Source organism: Pyrus communis, chromosome 17 (assembly GCF_041283825.1).
Source record: "Pyrus communis isolate YQ-2024b chromosome 17, ASM4128382v1, whole genome shotgun sequence".
Lineage (NCBI taxonomy): Eukaryota > Viridiplantae > Streptophyta > Magnoliopsida > Rosales > Rosaceae > Pyrus > Pyrus communis.
The window spans coordinates 26,262,944-26,278,467 of record NC_142581.1 but is presented as its reverse complement, the minus strand read 5'-3'; the positions used below and the strand labels follow the sequence as shown (position 1 = coordinate 26,278,467).

General features: G+C 39.1%; 1 protein-coding gene across 1 annotated transcript; it reads right to left on the bottom strand.

Moving 5' to 3' along the window:
* Positions 1 to 13,666: 13,666 nt before the first annotated feature.
* On the bottom strand, positions 13,667 to 15,150 carry LOC137707990 (F-box/kelch-repeat protein At3g06240-like). The gene has a single exon (XM_068446950.2). The coding sequence runs from the start codon at positions 15,029 to 15,031 to the stop codon at positions 13,847 to 13,849; it is 1,185 nt and encodes a 394-aa protein (XP_068303051.2). The 5' UTR covers positions 15,032 to 15,150; the 3' UTR covers positions 13,667 to 13,846.
* Between the last annotated feature and the right edge of the window lie 374 nt (positions 15,151 to 15,524).

Genomic DNA, 15,524 nt, shown 5'->3' with positions numbered 1-15,524 from the left:
AAATTAAGCGCGCATTCTTAATAAACATTCATAAATAAGTTATCAATCAAACGGTTAAACAAATTGAATCCACAACTTATGAAATTCCAACGAAAGTTAATCAATTCATATTGCAAATATAAACATAGTTTCGAATCACCCCCTAGCTAAAGGGGGTTTAGTTCCTCATAACTTTGAAATCAAAGAAACACCCAAACATTCCAACAACTCAAACTTGAATTGTATGAACGTTTAGGCACTCTTCTCTTCCAATCCTTATACGTACAAAACAAAGAGAATTAAATTATAACTTTGAAATCAAAGAAACACCCAAACATTCCAACAACTCGAACTTGAATTGTATGAACGTTTAGGCACTCTTCTCTTCCTCTTTGTTGTGGCACAAGGTCTAAGGAGATGTTTAGGGCTTTAGGTGTATGTGGAATGGAGTGAGGAGTGGTTGGAGATGGAAGAAAAGATGCAGGAAATTGAAGTGGGACTCACGGCAAAGAAGGAATGGAAGTGTTTGTGGTGCGTTGTGTATGAAATGAGATGTGTATTGAATCGGGAGTGAATGAATGAATGCTAGGGTATTTATAGGAGTAGTGGAGGGAACATAGGGCTGTTTGTTTAAGGTGTTTGTGGCTGCAATGATGAAGAGTTAGAGCTGGAAATGAAAAGGGAAAGCTGGAATGTGGAATGGTGCCCACGGCAAAGTGTTTTGGTGCATGTGTTGGCTGTTTTGTTTGTTGGTTTAAAGCTTGTGTTTGCATGTGAATGTTGTTTGTGTGAAGTGTGTGTGAATGCATGTGAATTAAAGAGTGAATGGTGGCTGAAATAATGATGGAAAACAGCTAGGAGAAGTATGGAATGCATGTGAAATGTAAAGGGAAAAACTGGAAATGGCTAGGAAGGTCACGGCATAGACTTGTTTGTTTGATGATGATGCATGTGATGGGTGGGAACAAAGGGGGAAACATGGCACAAGGGTGCTTGAGTGAATGATTGAATGTGCATGTGGATTAAAGAATGAGTGGTGGTGTAATGATGAAGTGAATGCATGTGTTGATGACTAGGTTAGTGGGTGGAAATCTGAAAATGGCATAAGGGAATGGGAGCTCACGGTTTTGGCTAGTGTTTGAATGTGTAAAGTGTGTGTGAATGCATGTGAAGATGCTAATAAATAATGCATGTAGGGTTAGGAAATAAAATCATAACTTAAAGGGGGATGATTAAAGGGTGTTGAAAGGTTTTGCATGGCTTTGAAGTGATTGTGGATTGGGCTAGAGTTTAAGTACATGAAATGGACCCAAATTGCTCATCCTTGCATGGCAAGGAATGGTGTTTGTGTTAAGCCCATGGCAAGGTGTTATGTGATTGGGTTAGGGCCATTGTTTTGTGTCTTCAAGTGCATACAAGGCCTTCAATTTCATCCAACACTTGGGCTCCAAGTATAAACTATCCATCCTTAGCCCAATAGTGCTCCAAAACACTCCACAATGCATCATTTCGTCAAACACGTCTTATTATCCTGAAAACACACAAAAGAAGCATAAAGGACTAAAATAACGAGAGAAACATAACGTAAATGCACGAGAACAAGCCATTTAAGTCGCATGAATATGCTCCTATCAAATACCCCCACACTTATCTTTTGCTAGTCCTCGAGCAAAACAGAAAAACAAAACAAAACCTAAACCTTCCAACAATCGTCTTAGGGATTTCCAATGCACATGACAAGTTAAAAATCATTATTCCCTCAGATTTTAGCCATCTCTACACTTAAGTACATTCTTACTCATAGTCACCACATATTATTTCACAATTAAGCATTTAAAACCATGTTTTGAATGTAGTAACATGCCTTAGAGAATTTGCTCAAATCCTTACAAGATATGCACTCGTTTTTCACACAGATTTTCTGACTACACTCCCTACACTAGGTATATGTGAGAAGATTGACGTAAACATGTAGACGAACACTCACAATTGTTATAACAAGGAAAGCATTTTCTGGAATTATTAACATGTATATGATCTCATGAATGGAATGCTACTACTTAGAATGAGAACCAGTGATTCCATAAGCTCATATCAATTCCAAACTCCACATATTGAATACATAACATCAAGATAGAAGTTGAGGGTTGTAACGGGGCTAAGGGTAATGGTTTAACAAAGAAAGGTAAAGTGAAACAAAGGTAATAGAAAGCGAAGTAATGAAATTGACACTTAAACTCACTTTTAATGGCAGAAATTAACTTTTAAACACAAGGGAAGATTCATGCAACAACTAGGGTCAAATTCACTCTTTTGGACCCTAGTTTCAATAACCAATGCTTGTGAGATCATTCTCACTTATTTTTCAACTTTTTTTTTTTTATTTTATTATTTTTTTTTTTTCTTTTCAACAATTTTTTTCTTTATTTCATTCTTTGGCCGTGCCCTATTATCTTCCCCCACACTTATTTTCTGCAGTATATTGATCAAAAGGAGTTCATTCTAAGTCATGCTTCACTATCCTTTAAGAACAAGGGGTTAACAAAGAAAATAAGCTTGAAAAGGCTCAAAAGGGGTAATCCTACAATACATGTGAAAAGGGATAGGCTTTTTGGCTTTGGCTTGACTAACAACTTCATCTTATTGTATGTTATGCAATCAATATCATGCTTTGAATGAAACGGATATAAGTTCTAGCATTTAGTTCTATCATGATACAATTGCATTCTAAGTAGTAACCAAGCAAGGAATAATGAGATCATGCAACGACTTTAGAAAACAAGAAATCACAGATTATACTCTCCAAAGAACGTTATAGGCTCAAGTCTCTTAGGGTTGTAGCGTTTGTTTGAGTTCCTTCCTTCAAGCATGTTACAAAAACGAATTTTTCTTTTATGATTGCATGTGAAGTCATACATTATAACCATAACCAAGCATATACCAAGAGTAAATCAAACTTTCATCCATGTTTATAACTCTTTTTAACAGTCATGCAATTACAAACCAAATCCTCGTTATTGTGTTGGAAGGTACCCTAAGACACAAACACACAAAAACGACTCAAAACACTCTTTTTAGGCTTTTCAAAACAATTTTTTTCAAATTTTTATGGTATTTTCGGAGTTATAAAAACAAAACATACTAAAACACTCTAAAACAACTTAAAAACACCTTAAAACAGTAAGGAACAACATTTGAAGTTATGGGCGATAAAATCCCACGAATTTGCATTAACAACATTAGTTACCCCCCCCACACTTAAATCAAACATTGTCCTCAATGTTTTAAGCTTAAAATCATACAAAGCATAAGTAAACACACAAAAAGCATTTAAACATACTAAACATGGCAGAATGTAAATAACAAAGAGAAGAGTTTAGAGACGCAAATCTGGTTGTGGAATGTAAATTCCATCTTCTCCTTGTTGATTTCATTGAGGCTTGATGTTGTTGATTCCACAGGGGTTCCTCCCATCGTTGATTTTCCTTTGTGCTACTCTTGAACTGGGCAGCAGAATTCTTTTGGTCTCCCCCGAAGGTCTGAGCCTACTCCTTTGGTCTGTTTCTTTGTTCAATCTTTCCAATTCGTATTGAAAAGGGTTGGAGGATAACTCAGCCTATGTTTGTCTCCACATGCTTCAATGTATCATTTTCCCTTGCCTTGCTTGCTCCCCTTGCAGAAGTGGTCTCTTCTCTGGAAGTGTATCAACCGTTGAAGATGACTACTCGAGAGCAACGCTAGGTAAGCAATCAGGAATGGATTCCAGGCAGTCGGTTCCAGAACAGAAGACTGACTCCAAGTGCCTCTGATTGCTTTCGTTTACTTTGCCATGCGAGTAATAACAAGGACAAAGGAAAGGACAGGGAAAGAGCATGATATGAGATACTTTTGCTTTAGACCTTGATGATATGAGATACCTTTGCTTTGAAGAAGCGGTGAATGAATCAGCACATGCTTCAATCCGCCGTTTCCTCCTGGGTCATATGTACTCCAGTCATCTGGTATCATCTTTGGGGAAGAAGAAAGAATTGAGTATTTCGAAAGGCTTTGCGGCCTCAGTGGTGAGGAAGAGCTGGGCATTTTCTTCAGGTCTGCCTTGCCAAAAAAAATGAAGGTCGACATATATAGAGATAATAGCAAGTGGTGGTACTGTTCTTTTACCCTTGTCGACAAACGTTTTGATCCCGCAAATCCGGCTTTTTGAAATAGTGGCGCCTCTTCGATCTTTGAAGACGCCTCTTCGATTTCTGAGCAGGCGCCCCTTCGCTTTGTGAACGACACGTAGTAGTGCGGATGCGGCTCCTTTTGACAAAGCTGCACGCGTTTTCTGAAAAGCAGAGAAAGCGTCGCCGAACTTTGCGCTTGTCGGCTAAAGATGTGTAGTTGCGATGATGGCTTCCACGTGTTGTCTGAAAAGAAGAAATCTTTTGACAAAGTTGAACGCGTCTTCTGAAAAGCCGAGAAAGCGTCGCCTAACTTACGCCGGAAAATCCGGCTCTTTGAATCGGTGGACGCGTCGCTTTGGCTTTTTATAGAGCTATCGATCACCGCCAACAACACACTCTGAAGATTTCCCATTCTTGAAAATCGACTCCGGCCCTTGGAAATTTAACTCCAACCCTTCTCTTTGAACACTTTTGAAAAATGGCAAACTCATCGAACCTTAGCTTAGATTTGAGTCTCAGCAGCGATCCGGTTGCACCCTGTCAAGGTAATGTATGGCGCCCTTCTTTTTTATCTTCTAACGGTCCCCTTACAGGTGAAGACTCCGTGATGCAGGACGCCACAACAGCTACAATAGTAGCTAGGAATCTCCTCACTCCAAAAGATAGTAGGTTGCTGTCAGGACGGTCCGATGAGTTGGCCGTTCAAGAGTCCCTCGCACTTAGTGTTCAGTGTGCGAGTTCTGTGTCCAACATGGGCCAACGTCTGCTTGCCCGCTCCCGTCAGGTGGAATCATTGATGGCAGAGGTGGAAAGTCTCAAGCAGGAGATCAAATTGCTTAAGCACAAGAATAGAAGTTTGCACGTGCTTGCCAACAACTATTCGACGGGCATGAAGAGGAAGCTTGATGAACTGCAAGAGTCTGAAGGTCGGATTCAAAATGACCGTCAAAGGTTTTCGGCTTTCCTCCAGAGGCACATTTTTCCTGGCTCATCCAGCGTTTGGCCAAGTATTGGGGCCTGGAATGCTCTAGCTCCGATGCCTCCTGCTCCGATGCCTCCCGCTTCTATGCCTCCCGCATCTATGCCTTCCGCTTCGATGCCTCCTGCTTCTAGAATTTTGCCCAGTAGTGGGGCTTCAAGTAAACGCCCTTTGTGAAGGCTCCATCTTTCCTTGTTTAGCAGTGCCTATCAATAAACCAAACATTTTCTCAATGTTACAATCATAGACTCACACAATTATTAAACAAACAAACAATAACAACTAAACAACCTAATAAGGCAGAAACAAAATAACAACAAAGAGAAGAGTTTTTAGGAATCTGGAATTGGAGTGCTTTCTAAGTCTTCCTTTGTTGAATGCATGGGTTGCCTCCCAAGTAGCGCTTTCTTTTACGTCTTGCAGCCGGACGGTACCTCCGTTTAAGCTTGACTAGGTTTCACGGCATCCTCCTTATGCACCATACGGCTTAAGTGGTTAGCCACCACGTTTTCACTTCCCTTCTTGTCCCGGATTTCGATATCGAACTCTTGGAGAAGAAGCATCCATCGGAGAAGCCTCGGCTTTGCTTCCTTTTTCGTGAGCAAGTACTTCAAAGCTGCATGATCAGAATAAACGATTACTTTAGTACCAATTAAATATGAACGGAATTTATCTAAAGCAAAAACCACAGCTAGAAGTTCTTTTTCCGTCGTGGAGTAGTTCAATTGGGCATCATTGAGAGTCCGAGAGGCATAGTATATGACATGCGGCCGCTTGTCTCTTCTTTGTCCTAGAACAGCTCCTAATGCATAGTCGGATGCATCGCACATGAGCTCGAACGGAAGGCTCCAATCTGGAGGTACAATAATGGGGGCCGAGACTAGCTTCTCCTTGAGTTGGTTAAATGCCGAATTACACTCTTCATCAAACTTGAATGGCACATTTTTTTGAAGCAATCGGCAAAGAGGGTTGGACATCTTGGAGAAGTCCTTGATAAAATGCCTATAGAACCCTGCATGGCCAAGAAACGAACGTACCTCTCTAACCGAAGTAGGAGAGGGTAAGTGACGTATAAGGTCTATTTTTGATTTATCTACTTCAATTCCTTTTTCTGAAACAATATGTCCTAAAACTATACCTTGTTTCACCATAAAGTGACATTTCTCCCAATTCAAGACAAGGTTAGTTTCAACACATCGCTTCAAAATTAAGGTCAGATTATCCAAGCAATTATCAAATGAACTCCCAAATACACTGAAATCATCCATGAAAACCTCAATGATCTTTTCAACAAAATCGGAAAATATACTTACCATACACCTTTGGAAAGTGGCCGGTGCGTTGCATAAGCCAAATGGCATGCGACGATAAGCAAATGTTCCAAAGGGACATGTGAATGTGGTCTTCTCTTGATCATCCGGGGCTATCACAATTTGGTTATATCCAGAGTATCCATCAAGAAAACAGTAAAAAGCATGACCGGCTAACCTTTCGAGCATCTGGTCGATGAATGGCAAAGGAAAGTGATCTTTCCTAGTCATGGCATTTAGCTTCCGGTAATCGATACATACTCGCCATCCAGTCTGAATGCGTGTAGGCACGAGCTCATTCTCATCATTCTTGATAACAGTTACTCCGGACTTCTTGGGAACAACTTGAACTGGAGAGACCCAACGGCTATTGGAGATAGGGTAAATCACTCCGCAATCCAAAAGCTTGATTATTTCCTTCTCCACCACTTCCATCATCGGAGGGTTGAGACGGCGTTGAGCCTCTCGGGATGGCTTAGTCCCCTCCTCAAGAAGTATACGGTGCATGCATGTGGTAGGGCTTATTCCTTTAATGTCGGCCAAAGTCCACCCTATGGCCGTTTTGTGCTCTCGCAGCACCCTCACAAGCTTCTCCTCCTCCATTGCCGTGAGACTTGATGAAATGATGACGGGCAATGTTTCGCCTTCTCCCAAAAACACATACTTCAAATGGTCCGGCAATGGCTTAAGTTCAAGCGATGGTGCCTGAACAACAGAAGGTAGCATCTTAGTGGAAACTGAATTTGAAAGTGAGAGTGGAACCTTACCATATTGTTGTGGCAATGACTCAAGGGCTGCCACAACCTCAATTATTTCTTCACTAGAACCCATTGCAAAGAATTCATCCTCCTTGCCGTGGCCTTGCATTGGCCCAAATCCTTCATTTTTGCGCTCTATGGCCTTAGTGATGGTTGTTTCCAGGGCGTCCTCGTTCAATTCTTCAAGGTATACCTGCGCCAAAGAATCGATAACATCAATGGAAAAACAAGAATGGTCATCAACGGGATATCTCATAGTTTCAGAAATATTAAAATCAATCACTTCCCCATCGAATTCCATTGTTAAGGTGCCTTTGTATACATCAATCTTCGTTCGGGCCGTCTTCATGAATGGCCTACCAAGGAGAATCGGCAAAGATGTAGAATGGGCTGAATCCTCCATGTCTAGGACGTAGAAATCAGCCGGAAAAATTAAATGGTTCACCTGCACAAGCACATCTTCCAAAACTCCCTTTGGATACGCGTTAGAACGATCGGCCAATTGTATAATTACACCATCTTGTTTTAATTCACCCAAATTCATAGATGCATAAATAGAATAAGGCATGACATTTATGGATGCACCTAAATCAAGCATGGCATTTTCAAAACGATTATGTCCAATCACACAAGGAATAGTGAAACTACCGGGGTCTTTGCACTTGGTAGGCAGTTTACGTTGCAAAACAGCGGACACATTCTCGCTTACCTTCACTACCTCTTTGTTTGCCCTTCTTCTCTTTGTATTGCATAGGTCCTTGAGGAATTTAGCATACTTTGGAACCTGTTTGATTGCATCGAGAAGCGGTATGTTCACTTGCACCTTCCGGAATGTTTCAAGAATGTCCTTCTCGCTTTCTTCCTTTTTTTCTTGCATGAACCTTTGAGGAAAAGGTACATTGGGCAGATTAGGACGTGAAGTACATGAATTTGAACTTAAATTACCTGATTTGGCCGAGTTAGGGTGATTGGGGGCCTGCGGCATTGGGTTTTTCACCCTTTCCGTGGGTGAGCTAGACACTTCCTCAGGTTGTGTTGTCTCTTCATCTACTTTCTGGGCAGATTTGGGATTGTTTGGTTCGGCCCCAACTTCTTTTCCACCCCTTAGGGTGATGGCCTTGGCGGATTCGAATCCTCCCTTTGGATTGACTGTGGTTGAGCTAGGAAGCTTTCCTTGCTCTCTAATCTGTCCAAGGAACTCAGAAATCTGCCCTATTTGTTTCTTCATATCCATCATCTCCTTCTCGTTATTTGTTATCCGGTTGTTTTGATTTTGCAACCCCTGCGAAATAGAGGTTAGTAATTGCATAGCTTGATCACTTTCCAAGGACGTACCTGAATGAGATGATGCCGAAGGTTGTTGGGGTGCATACGGCTTGGAATAAAAACCAGGGGGGTTTGGCCTAAATCCTCCTTGTTGGGCAGCTTGTTGTGGCTCCCTCCATTTGAAGTTTGGATGGTCCCTCCATCCGACATTGTAAGTGTTCGAGTATGGGTTGTTTTGATTTTGTCCTTGGAAACCAATTGCATTGGCAGATTCCCACCCACCATTCTCGATTAGTTGAGGGCACTTGTCGGATGGATGCCCTTGAATTGAGCACACGCCACAAACTTGGTGTTCTTGTGCTTTTGGACCAATCACAACCTGAGAAACAAGAGAAGTAAGATTAGCAAGTTGTGATTGAATTTCAGAAATAGCACTCACCTCATTTACACTTTGTTGCCGTGGGGCTTCCCTTTGGCCCACTCCTTCATATTGTTGAGCGTTGAGCGCTCGGTTGGCTATGAGAATCTTGGCATCCCTTGGTGTTTTGTCCACCAATGCTCCTCCCGCTGATGCATCAAGCATTTGACGTTCGATAGGAAGGAGGCCCTCATAGAAATATTGAAGGAGAAGTTCCTCCTTCATTTGATGTTGAGGACATGAAGCTACAAGGCCCTTGAAGCGCTCATGATAAGCTGGGAATGTCTCACCATGATTCTGTTGAATACCACTAATTTTCTTCCGTAGGAGAATCACTCTCGAAGTAGGGAAGAATTTCTCCAAGAAAGCACGCTTCATACTCTCCCACGAAGTCACAGTTCCCGGGGCTAGTTCGTAGAGCCAATCTTTGGCCTTGTCCATAAGTGAAAATGGAAAGGCCTTCATCTTCAATATACTCCCATCCACAGTGACGGGGGTCATGCTCGAACAAACCACCTCGAACTCCTTCAAGTGTTTGTTGGGGTCTTCCATAGACAAGCCATGGAACTTCGGAATATGGTGTAACAAACTGGATTTGAGTTCAAATAAATCAGTCTTCCCCTCTGCAGCCGTGGGGTATTGGATACAAATAGGCAATGCATTATCCAAACCCGAGGCCGAAAGCTCCTTGATGGTTCGATTGTCCACGGCCATGGTTGGTACTTCCTCTTTAACCCAATTCGTGGCTTCCTCTTCTACGTCAGGTTCGGGACCAGGAGGATTAGACTCTTGCAATTTCTTGTTCCTTCTCAAAGTCCTCTCGAAATCACCGTCAAAGTCGGAGATATGCTCACGAACAGATTGTGAGTTACGGGTCATAAACTAGTACCTACACACAAAAGTAAACAAGATAAGTAACCAACTTAATAGACTTGGCACAAGTAAGAAAACAAGTTGCCACACACTAAACAATTTAAACAAGACTCAAGACAAAGGGATTAGCAATTTTGCCAATCCCCGGCAACGGCGCCAAAATTTGATACGTAGATTATACGCGCACAAATTAAACCCTATTTGTGACAATTGTAGTAATGATGTAAGTAGGGATCGTTCTAACCGGGGATTAACTAGGGGTGCTAATCTATTTTGAATTGACTTGAAAACACAAAAACTAAATGTAAATACTCTTAACAAGACTACTATGACTCAGAATGGCTTTGAAAAACTCAAACTGCCTAAAACAATCAAACTGACTCAAATAGAAACTAGAACTTGATTTAGACGAATTGGAAACTGTTTATGACTCCAAAAGCTTAAAGATATAAAAATAAAACAAATACGAATGATTAAAACTCAACGAAATATGGGGGAAATGTGTTTGGACGATATTAAATTAAATGGACAGAATATAATTAAAGGCAAAATGTAAATATGAATGTGATGAAAATATGGATGATGGAATAGCCAAGGGGTTCTTCTCCACACATGTTACACTTGCATACAAAATTGATTCTCAGTTGGTCTTTCGATAAGTTGTGAAACTCAACACCCCGGGTTAATTAGGTCCGCTTAAATTAACCGTCAAGTTCTCCTTAAATTAATGAATTGGATGGGTTAGCGCAACGCAATTCACCACATTCTCCAAAAGTCCTTTACGTGAAAAGCACAATAAAGATACAATCAAAGATCATTAAGCATTATGAAAACTATAAGTGTTGACGAGGCATTCGTTACTATGATGAGCATGAAACTAGTGCCAAGAATTCATTTAACGCGATTGTTTATAAGCAACCTCCACTACTTGTAAATATAAGTTCATAACGATTAGGTGAAATTCACTTATATTCTAGCGTCATATTTATGCATGAAAATTAAGCGCGCATTCTTAATAAACATTCATAAATAAGTTATCAATCAAACGGTTAAACAAATTGAATCCACAACTTATGAAATTCCAACGAAAGTTAATCAATTCATATTGCAAATATAAACATAGTTTCGAATCACCCCCTAGCTAAAGGGGGTTTAGTTCCTCATAACTTTGAAATCAAAGAAACACCCAAACATTCCAACAACTCAAACTTGAATTGTATGAACGTTTAGGCACTCTTCTCTTCCAATCCTTATACGTACAAAACAAAGAGAATTAAATTATAACTTTGAAATCAAAGAAACACCCAAACATTCCAACAACTCGAACTTGAATTGTATGAACGTTTAGGCACTCTTCTCTTCCTCTTTGTTGTGGCACAAGGTCTAAGGAGATGTTTAGGGCTTTAGGTGTATGTGGAATGGAGTGAGGAGTCGTTGGAGATGGAAGAAAAGATGCAGGAAATTGAAGTGGGACTCACGGCAAAGAAGGAATGGAAGTGTTTGTGGTGCGTTGTGTATGAAATGAGATGTGTATTGAATCGGGAGTGAATGAATGAATGCTAGGGTATTTATAGGAGTAGTGGAGGGAACATAGGGCTGTTTGTTTAAGGTGTTTGTGGCTGCAATGATGAAGAGTTAGAGCTGGAAATGAAAAGGGAAAGCTGGAATGTGGAATGGTGCCCACGGCAAAGTGTTTTGGTGCATGTGTTGGCTGTTTTGTTTGTTGGTTTAAAGCTTGTGTTTGCATGTGAAGGTTGTTTGTGTGAAGTGTGTGTGAATGCATGTGAATTAAAGAGTGAATGGTGGCTGAAATAATGATGGAAAACAGCTAGGAGAAGTATGGAATGCATGTGAAATGTAAAGGGAAAAACTGGAAATGGCTAGGAAGGTCACGGCATAGACTTGTTTGTTTGATGATGATGCATGTGATGGGTGGGAACAAAGGGGGAAACATGGCACAAGGGTGCTTGAGTGAATGATTGAATGTGCATGTGGATTAAAGAATGAGTGGTGGTGTAATGATGAAGTGAATGCATGTGTTGATGACTAGGTTAGTGGGTGGAAATCTGAAAATGGCATAAGGGAATGGGAGCTCACGGTTTTGGCTAGTGTTTGAATGTGTAAAGTGTGTGTGAATGCATGTGAAGATGCTAATAAATAATGCATGTAGGGTTAGGAAATAAAATCATAACTTAAAGGGGGATGATTAAAGGGTGTTGAAAGGTTTTGCATGGCTTTGAAGTGATTGTGGATTGGGCTAGAGTTTAAGTACATGAAATGGACCCAAATTGCTCATCCTTGCATGGCAAGGAATGGTGTTTGTGTTAAGCCCATGGCAAGGTGTTATGTGATTGGGTTAGGGCCATTGTTTTGTGTCTTCAAGTGCATACAAGGCCTTCAATTTCATCCAACACTTGGGCTCCAAGTATAAACTATCCATCCTTAGCCCAATAGTGCTCCAAAACACTCCACAATGCATCCTTTCGTCAAACACGTCTTATTATCCTGAAAACACACAAAAGAAGCATAAAGGACTAAAATAACGAGAGAAACATAACGTAAATGCACGAGAACAAGTCATTTAAGTCGCATGAATATGCTCCTATCAATAATAAAAGAGTTTATCTTTACGCGACAAAATTTGTCTTTGTGCAATGAACTTCATCGCAAAAACTTAAATGTAGTAGTGTTGTGAGGTATTACATTTTTGTAAAGTTTGATTTGACCATGCTCAGAGACATGATAACTTTTGGTAGGCATCGAACAATATGAGTCTAGATCCTCTTTGTGAGGATTCCGGGAATCTGTGAATCGTGTTCGTTCATCGTACATTGTGGGGTCAGAAATCATTTTAAGGATTTTTATTTAAAAATAAATATAAACAATACTTGACAAAAACTAACCGAACGATATATGATGAACAGATATGATTTACGGATCCCTAGGATCCTCACCAAAAGGATCTGGAAACGATCTTGTTGGGAACAATATACACTCTCTCTCATGATACTATGTGCTTAATTGCGATAACTAATACGATCTTTTGAAATTCACAAGCTTTTTAGTCAAATGGTCTGTTTAGTCAAATAATCCTGGGATTAACACATCTCCATTTTAGTGCTTGATAATGAAAATCTATAGAAGTAGTCCTTAATTTGTCCACCGTAAATCATTTTAGTTCTTCCATGAAAAATCTTTCAATATTCTCGTTAAATGGAGGAGTTGATTTGAACAAAAAATACCCTTAAAAAGGTGGTCACGTAGTCGTTCACGTGATAATTTAATAAAGATATTGATAGATTTTTCATGAATTTATTTCCATCAAATATAGCTTCTTATAATTTTTACTATTATATTGATGAGAGGTTACAAATATACTTAGTAAATTTGTGTATTATACAAGTATTTATGTGTTCGAAAAAAAAAAACTTCTGTTTTCGTACATATTTTAATGATTTGTTAAATTGCATGTTTTTTATAAGTCCAACGTAGAATACACATTTTAAACATATATGTACATACCTTCATGTTTAATACATGTAAAATTCACATATCCAACACATATTTTTAACATAAAATAATTAATTGATTTAAAAAACTAGATATTAAAATTAAAAAAAAAAAAGTGATTGAATTTTTCAAATTAAAGTTTTAGCAAAGTTGTCGAATAATACATGTACGTATTTTTCACATACTATACTTGTTTCATATTTTATGAACTATGGTTAGGGGTAATAAAGCTATAAATATTCTTTGATGCCTAAATTTTTTTAGCATCCATATAGTTGAAGGTTTAACTTGATTATGTTAAATGAGTAAATATTTATTAGATTTTTAAGAAGGAAAGTCCGAAGGAAAAAAAAAAACATAAGAGAATTGTTACCATTAAGTAACTCTAAAGAAAATTAATTAGTTAGCATAAACTTTCAAATAGAATAACATTGCAAAATGTGGAATCCACAAACTAAAGGCATCCCATGATAAGCAAAACATGGTACAAAGGGCAAAAAGCAAATTACATTAAAAGATGCAAACTCAAGCCTTGTATCATGTATACAAATTAAATAGGAGAAAATGAACTTAACTTTGCCCTCAACTCACTTTACTGGAACAATACTTTCTATATAAATAAGAGCTTGAGAATCTATAACCCTATTGATAATCGGAGGAATATGAAGATAGGTGAGATATCCAATACCAGAATTATAAGAGATGACTCTTCCATCGGTGTCAATCATAAGAAGCTCGTCACATTTCCAAAGTGTCAATGGCTTCTCAATGCCTTTAAACGGTCCAGCGACTAGGAGTTTTGTCCATGAACTCTTGACTCCATCATAGTCATCCATTACCCATATTTCACATGATTTAGAATCCTCACTTCGATCATAAAGAGAGCAAAAAGAAGCAATGGATTCATTACACAGAAAAATATAATAAAACTCCAAACCGGATTCTCTCCTAGAAGGCAATTGTATTCTATGAAATTTCTCATCGCCTAAATCAAATGAAAGTATGAATTCCTCACCATCCCTTGTAAACCAATAACAAAATCCCTTCAAGTACACTGAACAAGAACAGGGATAAGTTTTACTTGATATATCAATCTTGATCTCTTTCCAAGAGTTAGTAGCCATGGTGTATACCTCAGACGTGTGAGGCAGAGGAATACGATGATAATATGTTCGCTCATCATCTGAATACTCACAATTTTCTATAATTCGCACAACCTTGTAATCTTTAGCTTTGCAATCATAGCCAAATCCCAATCCTCCAAAATCGGTCTCCAATTCGAATTTTCCACCGAGAGGGGAAGGTAGGAGAAGGAATGAATCAGGAAGTTGCCTGAATTCCCTCGTTGCAGGATTGCATAAAAGAATATTTTTCCCTGATATTACACAGACAATTCCATTGCAATAACCATGAATCAGTACATGTTGATGGTCATCCCTTGGAAACGGTATATTTAGGTCCGCAACATCATAATAAAGGGTGCGTGCAACTCTATCATTAAAAAAATTAATCATGGACCATAAAACTTCATGTTTCCAACTCTTGTCCGGGAAAACGTGAACCTGAGAACGGTTGACGAGGATACAAGTATAGGATGAGAATTTGTTGTCCACAGCATTGCTAAGGTGTTTGGCCACAAAACTTGGACTGTTGATGAGAGTGCACCAAGACTTGCGTATGCATTTGAATCGCATCAGAGACTTGGGCGGCAACTTGGACATGATTGCGACCAACCTATCTTCAGAAGTTTCAGTTTCACGCACCTTGGACATTTCGGCAGTTTTTTTTCCACAAGAATTCTTCACATTTATAAATACACAGGAAAGAACACCACCAGTTTGAGAGACAAACTAAATCAAACTCCAAGTCCCTAAGGCCTGATAGATTGACGTTCAATTACTAAACTTATTAATTACCACATAAGATGCCAAAATCCAACAATACTAAATAAACTTGGAGTTCCATTACTGCAACATATATAGCTATCAAAGAAAATAGGGGTGATCCAGATTTGGCTTTTTTGAGTTTTCGAATGAAAACAAGGGCGAGCCAGTCAATTTCGAGTGTTATGGAGGATCATACGTTCAAATTTAACTATTTTTAAAAATTTTATTGATACCAAATTAACCATTCAAATTTTTCTTTTTAATTCTATATTAAATTAATGAAATAAAAAAAATTAATGAAGAGAACCTAGTTTTTCCATTTAGATATTGATATTAGACAAATTTCCAATATTTTTCTTTCTCAAAAATCATTTTGAGA

Bases quoted from the DNA above. Each gene is read 5' to 3' on its own strand.
- LOC137707990 (XM_068446950.2), bottom strand. From the start codon at position 15,031: ATGTCCAAGGTGCGTGAAACTGAAACTTCTGAAGATAGGTTGGTCGCA.